General features: G+C 45.7%; 1 protein-coding gene across 1 annotated transcript in view; it reads right to left on the reverse strand.

Moving 5' to 3' along the window:
* Nucleotides 1-9394, reverse strand: part of LOC116463643 (ras GTPase-activating-like protein IQGAP1) — a 111391-nt gene extending 101997 nt beyond the window's left edge. The window contains exons 1-2 of the mRNA XM_032146818.2: nt 9248-9394; nt 6767-6866 (exon numbers count right to left, since the gene is read on the reverse strand). Coding sequence (XP_032002709.1) covers nt 6767-6866; nt 9248-9302 — 155 coding nt within the window. The 5' untranslated portion in view covers nt 9303-9394. The remainder of the gene's footprint in view (nt 1-6766; nt 6867-9247) is intronic.
* Between the last annotated feature and the right edge of the window lie 1025 nt (nt 9395-10419).

Here is a 10419-nt window from a genome sequence, read left to right on the forward strand (position 1 = left end):
AGGAGAATCGCTTGAACCCAGAAGGCAGAGGTTACAGTGAGCCAAGATAGTGCCACTGCACTCCAGCCTGGGTGACAAGAGACTCCGTCTCAAAAAAAAAAAAAAAAAAAAGAAAGAAAAGAAAAAATTCAGGATATCCTTTATCCAGGTGCTTGGATAAAAGTTTGTTGAGTGCAGGCCGGGAGCGGTGGCTCACACCTGTAATCCCAGCACTTTGGGAGGCCGAGGCAGGTGGATCACGAGGTCAGGATATCGAGACCATCCTGGCTAACACAGTGAAACCCCATCTCTACTAAAAATATAAAAAATTAGGCAGGCGTGGTGGCGGGCGCCTGTAGTCCCAGCTACTAGGGAGACTGAGGAAGGAGAATGGCGAGAACCCGGGAGGTGGAGGTTGCAGTGAGCCGAGATTGTACCACAGCACTCCAGCCTAGGCGACAGAGCAAGACTCCGTCTCAAAAAAAAAAAAAAAAAAAGTTTATTGAGTGCCTACTGTATTTCACTGTGCCAAGCAATTAACCATCACAGCAACTCTGTAAGATGCATAATGTTCCCATTCTGCAAAGGACAAATTTGGGCTCACTCCCTGAGGTTAAGCAACTTGCAAAACCAGAATCAGAACTCACACCTGCTAAAACAGAAATTCTGATTCTTTTCACTGCATCAAGATATCTCAACATTCAAGATTTTCAAAGAAATTTTATTCATACTTCCGAATTTCTATTTTACTTAATTATTCGTACTATGAGAATATAGAGTCACATGACTTTTCTTAGTAATAATAATGGGTACTAACTAGTTCACTCTTGACATTTCTTAATTTTAAATTTTGCTAGGCTGGGTGCAGTGGCTCACGTCTATAATCCCAGCACTTTGGGAGGCCGAGGCGGGTGGATCACTTGAGGTCAGGAGTTCGAGACCAGCCTGGCCAATATGGTCAAACACCATCTCTACTAAAAATAGAAAAATTAGCCAGGCATGGTGGTGGGCACCTGTAATCCCAGCTACTCGGGAGGTTGAGGAAGGAGAATCATTTGAACCCGGGAGGCAGAGGTTGCAGTGAGCCCAGATCGCACCACTGCACTCCAGCCTGGGCAACAGAGCGAGACTCTGTCTCCAAAAAAAAAAAAAAAATTTTTTTTTGCTAAATTTTCAGCTACATGGTAGGGTAAAAAGCTTTTGGCAGCCACATTAGGAATGAATACTCCCCATTTGCAACAGTGTTACAATACAGAAAAGCACTCAGCTTCAACCACTTTCAATAAATACACTTTTAAATGCAACCCACTTCTTATAGTGGAGCCTGTCCAAGGCCTTTGCACTAAATTAATATCCAAAAAAAGAATGGAGGTTTCTTCTTAAAATAGTCTATGTCACCATTTTAAAAGTTAAGAATAAATCTCACCCCATACTTCCCCTTGGTAATTATAAATTAATGAATGGATCAGCTCCTAGTGCCACCACGCCATTACGCAGCTACATGCTATGGTCCCTTAGTCACACTGGGTCTCATGAGATAACTAGACTTCTCATCTGTACAAAGAGAGCTTGGGTCACCATCCTAAAAATGATCCCCCTCAACATTTAAGTGATGGTCCTCATTTTGAGAATTCTAGAAGTGCTGGGCATGATATTCTTCCTAGTCACCTCACCTACCCATTTTGTTTTCTTGCTTCTTAAATGTGTTAACTTCTATTTTCATGATCACAGGGTGCCAGCCTGGACATATCCCAATGTTCATGGAATTCTGATATCACTTACAGGGAGAGGAGATCTGAAGAGCCCATCCCAGAAAATGCTCTATGCCAACAGTAAAAACATATGCACAAAAAATACTTTGTTCCCAAGAACTAATTTCTTCCCAAGATACCTTTTCAATTCCTCTAAATTACAGAAAGTGACATACTTCTACTTAGTGCTAAGCTCGACTTATCACCGTGGAATTGCTGACAGTCTCCAACCAGCCAGCGTTCCTACTTTTCCTTCTACAAGAGGGGTGTGCCCTACTTCTTGAGCTGGGGTACAGGCACTCAGCAGCAGAAAGGTGGCCCATGACAGACTTAAAAGCGCAAACCAGGAATTGTCTGAAACTCAGAGAATGCTGGAATTAACCTTCTTCCTGTGACCTTTAACCTAGCTGAATTTTCTTCCATTTCCAGTACTAATCATACTTTCTTCTCACTTGCAGACTTCCCTGTTCTGTCCTGCCTGACATGTTCTCTTCTTGGTTTTTTTCACCTGAACCTTATTCTGATCTATTATTTCCTCCTGTCCAAGACCTAAGCACTGAACATACCTCACATATTTAAATGTTACCTCCTTCAACTGAGTGAAATGGTATTCATCGCTCCTATACAACTGCTCCTTAGCCTAAACAAATGTAAAACTCAACAGAAACAGGCAAAAGGATAAGAATAAGCTTCGATTTAAGCATAAATACTAATTTCAGATGTATCCTTGATCTATTGTGCAGCCCTTAGCAAAAAGCCTTGAATCGTTAGGTGATATCTCATTAGAACAGTGGCTTAATTTCAATATTGAAGCTGCTCTCCAAACAACGAAGAAAAGCAGAAATCTCTACATTTTCTATTTCTCAACCACTCCCAGTGCTCATTTATAGGAATCACCCCTAAATTTTCCCACTTAACCTTTCAGGGAAACACAAACCCACAGCCAGAGAAAACTCATCTCTCTACACTTATACTCTCTTACTACACTCACTGCCTCTACACAGTCATATTCACTCTCTACACACTCCTCCCTTTTCCCAAGAAAGAGCTCTGTTACAGGCAGAGGAGAAAATGGAGTGAGTGCCCTAGGATACACAATGGGGCCACTGTACTAAAAGGTGGAGCTTTTAGTAGGAGGAGTAGAGGTATTATAAATAGAACTGAAGAGGGGAACCTTTTCTCCCTCCGATATCTATGATCTTTATTCCTGGCCTTAGAGTTACTGTAAATCCCAGATATTGGGGCTCCTCTAACTTCGGAGGGGTGGAGGTTATGAAGGAAACAGGATGGAACCAAACCAAAAAGGCAAACTAGGCCTAGTGCTAGAGGGGAAAGAGGGGCCCTAGGAACACACAAGATACAGCCCGGCTCACCAAGATAGGAGAAAGAACTGGAAGAGGTTAATAGCTAACTAATAACGAAGAGCATGCCATTTGTCCTTGGTGCACTCACAACACTTTTTAGGGGTGGCAGCAGCCACATAGGTGGCTGACAGGGATTCTAGTCCTCTTTTCTCACCATAACATTCCCAGGCTTCTTTCCTTTGTCCTCTCTAGTTTACAATCTAAATAGGTGCTTCCAACCTTGATTTTTAAAAATCAAAGCCTTAAACAACAACAAAAATCACCACACCCAGTTTTATGATTGCCTCCATAAAACAGACCAGGCACCTTTCCATGATGCCAGGCCAATGGGCAGGGTGTGCTAGGGTAATACGACACTATTATGCCCTCCCTTAAAAAAAAAAAAAAAAAAAAAACCCAAAAACATCCCAAAATTCCCCCCCCCCCTTTTTTTTTTTTTTTTTTTTTTTGAGACAGAGTTTCACTCTTGATGCCCAGGCTGGAGTGCAATGGCACTATCTCAGCTTACTGCAACCTCTGCCTCCCAGGTTCAAGCAATTCTCCTGCCTCAGCCTCCCGAGTAGCTGGGATTACAGGCACCCGCCACCACGCCCAGCTAATTTTGTATTTTTAGTAGAGACAGGGGTTTCTCCATGTTGGTCAGGCTGGTCTCGAACTCCTGACCTCCAGGTGATCCGCCCGCCTCAGCTTCCCAAAGTGCTGGGACTACAGGCGTGAGCCACCGTGCCCGGCCAGTTACTTCTTAAGTATGTAAAAGCACTCAACTAAAAAACACCCCAGGGGATCATGCCTCCTGGGTGGTCTTTAAAGGAAATGGGCTACTTTCCTATACTGGAAAAAAACATCTGACAGAAAAAAAGATGCTCTAGAGTCGCTGAAAATAAAATGCCTTGCTAATGCAGCACCTGACGAAGAAAATATGATGAAGTGTGTAACATTTTACTAAGGCCATGATATCCCAGCAAAAGGCAGTTTTAAATCTTGTTTCTCAACAGGGGGAGGAGCGGGGGGCAAGGAAGGACCATCGGAATCACTACAGACATTTAAAATACAGTCGGCCCTCCTTATCCATGGGTTCTGCATCCATGGATTCAACAAACTATGAATCAAAAATAGTCAGAAAAAAATAAAGAAAGATACAAATAAAACAATACAGTGTAACAACTATTTATGTAGCATTTACATTGGATCAGGTATGATAAGTAATCAAGAGATGTTTTAAAGTATATATTATGCAATATGCTAAGGTTATATGCAAATACTATGCCATTTTATATAAGGAAGTTGAGCAACTGTGGATTCTGGTATCTGCAGGTGTCCTGGAACCAAACCCCCACAGATACCAAGGGACTACTATATATGTGTCTGGATCTCCCACCCAGACCTACTGAACCACAATCTCTATGGTAAGGCCCAGATAGCTGTATTTTTTTTTTTTTAAGTTCCCCAGGTGATTCTAATGCACACACCTGGTTAACAACCATAGTTAAAAAAATGATGAGGCCAGGCGCAGTGACTCACATTTGTAATCCCAGCACTTTGGGAGGCTGAGGCGGGTGGATAACCTGAGGTCAGGAGTTTGAGACCAGCCTGGCCATTATGGTGAAACCCAGTCTCTACTAAAAATACAAAAATTAGCCAGGTGTAGTGGCGGATGCCTGTAATTCCAGCTACTGAGGAGGCTGAGGCAGAAGAATCGCTTGAACCGGAGAGGTGGAGGTCGCAGTAAGCCAAGATCGCGCCACTGCACTCCAGCCTGGGCAACAGAGCGAGACTGCACAAAAAAAAAAAAAAAAAAGGTGGAAACTATTCTTCAATGAAGAAAACTACAAGTAGACCAAAAAACTCAGGCTTCAGTTTCTTCATTAAATGAGATGGCTGAACTAGATTAGCAGTTGAACTAGATTAGTGGTAGTGTTTGGGGGAGGGGAGGCGTTAGCCAAAACACCCTCTGTAAAAAGTGAATTTTATTCAAGAAATTCAACAGTAAAACAAAAGCAGAGCTACTCTGGATGGGGGAAGGAAGGTGTGTTAAGGCTCTTCCCTCTCACCCCCAGGTCACCTCAGTGGAATCACCAAAGCTCCACAGAGCACAAGATGGTCTCTTAGAACAGCTACATCTTCCAAATTCTTTGACCTTCCAAACCTAGAAATCCACAATTTAAATGGCAGAGATCTTACAATTTTTGTTTTCTTATAAACTTCATATGAGAAAATGCCCCCTTTTCTAGCGATATAGCATGTCTTGCTATGTCATCTTCTATAATTTAGAAAGACAAGTGTTATCCTCCTCACTTAAGTCATCACTGAAACCCAAGCTCCAGTTTCCTGAAGTTTTAAGCTCAGAAAAGAAGCCCAGATACAAGAGGGCATGCAAAATACAGGTTTGCCCCAGGAGAAGGAAGAATGGGACCAGAGGGGCACAAAAGAGACTTTAAATGTAGCGATGTTGGTTTTGTTTTGTTTTTAGAGGAAAGGGAAATATCTCAAATGTTAACATTTGTTAGTTCTGGAACACAATGATGTTTGTTGTACTGTTCTCTGGACTTTCCTGTAGCATTTTAAGATTTTCAGAATTAAAACACACACACACACACACACACACACACACACACACACACACACACTTGTTTATTAGCACCACTTCAAACACCCTTTTTATTAAATGTTAATTACAAATATTTCATTATCCCTCACTTGCCTTTTCCACCAAAGCTCACTTACAGAATACATGATCTATAATTACATCTACCCTGGGAGTCTGCAAAAGAACACAATCACCAGAACAAAAGAAATGAATCACCGATAACAAAATGACACTCTAAAATTAAGACCACAAGGCTGTGGGGCATCTGAAAAAGGAAAAGAGCAGCTTTACATTCACTTCACCAAGAATGCAGAGGATGCTGCCTCTGAATATTGCCAAACAGATGGACCTACACCAACAGCACTACACTCTAAGCCTCCCAAACCAAGCACCACTCCACAGGTCATAGGAGGAGGAGACTCAATTCATATATAAATCAAAATTCATGAAGAATAAGTGAAACATTAAAGCCAGTAACTTCAAACCCTAAAAATGCTATTTCCACCCCACAGCTGGTAATGCCCAAAACATGCACAATAAAACTGAACAATACAAACCTGGAAAATTGTTCAGTAAACTTAAATGCCCATCACAGTGATTCATGATAAACTGTCATCAAGGCTACTTATTGCCATAAATAAATACCCTACCTATACTTATTCCCTCAACCACCAGCTTCCCAGTTACATCTATAACATACTCAAATCAATCTTTTTTTTTCCCCCCACCAAAAACAGGAGTTTTGTCACCCAGGCTACAGCACAGTGGTGAGAACATGGCTCACTGCTGCCTCAACCTCCTGGACTCAAGTGATCCTCCCTTCTCAGGCTCCTGAGTAGCTGGGACTACTGGCACCACCATGCCTGGCTAATTTTTTAAATTTTTTTGTAGAGATGGGGTCTCACTATGTTGCCCAATCTGGTCTCAAACAGCTGGGTTCAAGTGATCCCCCCCACCTCGGCCTCGCAACGTGCTGGGATTACAGGCATGGACCACTGTGCTCAGCCTCAAAGAAATCTTTATTTGTATTCACACTATTATCAGTTCCCTTCTCTTAATCTTCTCTCCAGCTAGCCAATCTTTACCTCTTTGCTTCTTCCAAATGACAAAGGTACTCATAAGCCACGTTCTGACGTCTCCTTTCATCCATCTCCTCTGCAGTAAGTCTTTCATTATCCAGGACAGCTAAAACATAAAAGAAAGAATGTAAATACCAGGATCTGTAGCCTTCCTGAGTGATAAAAGATTGACACAGAATCAATTTCCTGCTACTCACCTAGAAAGTCAGGGTAACTAATGAGTGTGTAGCTAGCCCGGTGTACTACAATGACTTTCCTAAAAAAAGAACTATGTGGTTTCAACTATACTCATCTTGACCTTTTTCAAAATGTATGATAATATAAATATGTACTAAGTTTCAGTGTAATCTTGAAAAATACTGTCTTGAGATTTTGGCCCAAATCTGTCCTTATCTGCCAGAACTCCTTCTAAATACAGATCTGATAATGTTGTTTCTCTCTTTTATTAATGACCAAAGCCAGCAGTTATTGAGAAATAAGTGGCAGTAATTGTACTAAGCATTTTACACGCATTCTCTCACTGAAACCCCACAACAATCCTGTGATTATCACTCCTATTTTACAGATGAGGAAATTGAGGCTGGGTGAGCCTAGCCCCATGGCAAATAAGTGGCAGGGCCTGAATCCAAACCTGGAGAGTCTGTCTCCAAAGCCTGAGCTTAACTTTGAAGCAATCTGCTTCCTTCATGGGCACCAGGTATGGAATAAATTCCTAACTCCTTGGGAAGGCATTCAAGGCCTTTCCCAGTCTGGTCTCAACTATTTTTGGAAACTCTCCTCTTCCCTTCCTCCCACCACTGTGCAGTCCACGCCACTCAGTTCCCAACACAGTATCCCTCTACTTTCAATACCTTTGTTCATGCTCTTCCCTCAAGTCCTGTCTCTTGTTCCACATGCCCTATCAAACTTTTTTTTTTTTCTTTTGAGACAGGGTCTTGTTATGTCACTAAGGCTGGAGTGCAGTGGCACAATCATGGCTTATTGCAGCCTCGACTTTCTGGGCTCAAATGATCCTCCGACCTCAGCCCCGAGCAGCTGGGACCACAGGCATGGAACACCACGCCTGGCTAATTATTTTTGTTTTTTTTTTTAGAGATGGAGTCTCGCTATGCTGCCCAGGCTGGTCTCAAACTCGAGGCCTCAAACAATCCTCTCACCTTGGACTCCCAAAGTGCTGGGATTACACGCAGGAGCCACTATGCCTGGCAACCTGTCAAACTTTCTACACAGCATTCTTCAAGGCTCTTTTCAAATGTCACCTTCAGGCCAGGTGCAGTGGCTCACACTTCGGGAGGCCGAGGCGTGGGGATCATTTGAGATCAGGAGTTTGAGACCAGCCTGACTAACACGGTGAAACCCCGTCTCTACTAAAAACACAAAAATTAGCCAGTGTGGTGGCTGACGCCTGTAGTCCCAGCTACTCGGGAGACTGAGGCAGGAGAATCGCTTGAACCTGGGAGATGGAGTTTGCAGTGAGCTAAGATTGCACCACTGCACTCCAGGCTGGGCGACAGAGCAAGACTCAGTCTCAAAAAAAAAAAAAAAAAAGTCACCTCCCGTGCTCATATTGTCTTCCCCAGGCCCCTTCTCCTTACCTACATTACTGTGTATGGCTAGTAAGTTCAGCATCTTTTATCATTATTGCACCTTATAATCATTAGCTTGCACACCTGTCTGACTGATTAAAACGCTCTTTGGAGGCAGGGCCTGATCTTACTCATCTTTAATTTCACAAACGTGGCACAATACCTCACATATAACTGTTGATGCGTGAAATGTTGATCCTTTAAAAAAGAACATTATTCCCAGAATATAAAATAAAACCGAAAACCTCAAAATCCCAAAGGGTCCTCCTTTAGCCAATCCTGCCTGCAGTTCAATGACGTCCAGGGCCGACAACAGAAAATGAGGAAGTCAGAGGATTTTCTTTTTTTTTTTTTTTAATTACTATTTTACTTTTGAAATCTTGAGGAGGGAACTAAGCCCGAGAAAACCGAAGTGACTTGCCCAGGACGGCACCTCTTAGCTAGCCTGGGGCCGGACAGGTCTGGACCCTGGTCTATCCCTTGGGTCTACCCCGCAGGCAACACTAGGGCAGCGCCCTTCCACGAAACGGGCAGAGCCCGCGTACCCAGACCCCAATCCCCGGGACACGCCCTGCGCGGTCATCCTGCCACCTCACTCTAGGCCGTCTTCCCCAATCTCGGTCGAGCCTGGGCGGCGAGAGGCGCTGGGTGGGGCTCCCCCTACCGCGGCCCCAGCTAAGGCGGGAGGCCTCGGGGGTCCTCTCCGCCGCCTCGGACCCCGAGGGGCGCGCACCAGGGGCCTCCCCGCCCGCCGCCCGCTGCCCCACCGGGGCGGCTCTTCCGGGTCCGAGCTGCCGGCAGCCGCCCTGCCCCACCCGCCCGGCCGAGCCCCCAGGAAAATCGCGCCTCGTCTGCAATTAGCCCAGCCCGAAGCCCCCGCGCCGCGGAGCCCCGCACTCACAGCCATAGTGTGGCCGGGCCACGCCCAGCCCGTCAACCTCGTCTGCGGCGGACATGGCGGCCGAGCCCGAGTCTCTGCTGAGGAAGCCGTGAAACCTTGGAGGCGCCGACGGCGGCAGCTACAGCTCCTGCCGAGTGCGCGGGCTTGCCGGGGTCCCCGAGGCCCCGCCCCATGCCGTCAGCCCCACCCCGCAGGCCCCGCCCCAGCGGCACCGCCCCAGCACACCGCCCTGAGCGGCCGGAAAGAGGCGGGGTCAGAGTCACCATGCCCCGCCCCTAACTCCGCCCCCTCAGCCCGGCCCCGCCCTGCATCCCGCTACGGTCTCCGTAGGCGGAAGGAAGAAGGTAGAGCCCATCCTCCAATCGGGGTCACGCTGAGCTTTCCCTGCCGGGAATGACCGCCCAGGTTTATAGCCCCGCCCCTAGGGCCACTGCCCTATCCGCAACTCTAACCGAAAGGCTGCCGGTGTCTGCTGCCTGAAATCAAAATAGTGGGTCATCTCCCTTCTCTTGCCGGCCCAGCTAACCTCTGCACCAATACTCGGAGAAAGCACCCTTTGAGGTGACCCAGGGTGTCTTGTTGGACACAAGCAGGCCCCAAACTGCCATGAAAGCCCTCCAACTCCACTCTCCGCAGTTTGGCAACCTGGCCTCAGTCCTCTTAGATTCGGCAGCAGTCACCAGATTACCCAGGTACCCAGGTATTTGAGATGCGGATGCTAAAGCCGAACTCTGTCCAAACTCCCTACCTTTAGATCCTTTGACATTGTTCTTTGCAAGTTCTTTTTTAAATAACTCTTTTCCCGTATCAGGTATGCCTCTGCCCCCTGCACCTTGTGGCTTGCCCTTCAGATATTGGTATTCAACGGTATTCCGTCCGCAGCCCTCTTCTGTTTATTCTTTTTTCTTTTCTTTCTTTCTTTCTTTTATTTTATTTTATTTTATTTTATTTTATTTTGAGACGGAGTCTCGCTCTGTCGCCCAGGCTGGTGTGCAGTGGTGCGATCTAGGCTTACTGCAAGCTCCGCCTCCCGGGTTCGCGCCATTCTCCTGCCTCAGCCTCCCGAGTAGCTGGGACTACAGGCACTCGCCACCGCGCCTGGCTAATTTTTTGTATTTTTAGTAGAGACGGGGTTTCACCGTGTTAGCCAGGATGGTCTCGATCTCCTGACC

This window comes from Hylobates moloch, unplaced genomic scaffold (genome assembly GCF_009828535.3).
Source record: "Hylobates moloch isolate HMO894 unplaced genomic scaffold, HMol_V3 SCAFFOLD_47, whole genome shotgun sequence".
NCBI classification, from domain to species: Eukaryota; Metazoa; Chordata; class Mammalia; order Primates; family Hylobatidae; genus Hylobates; species Hylobates moloch.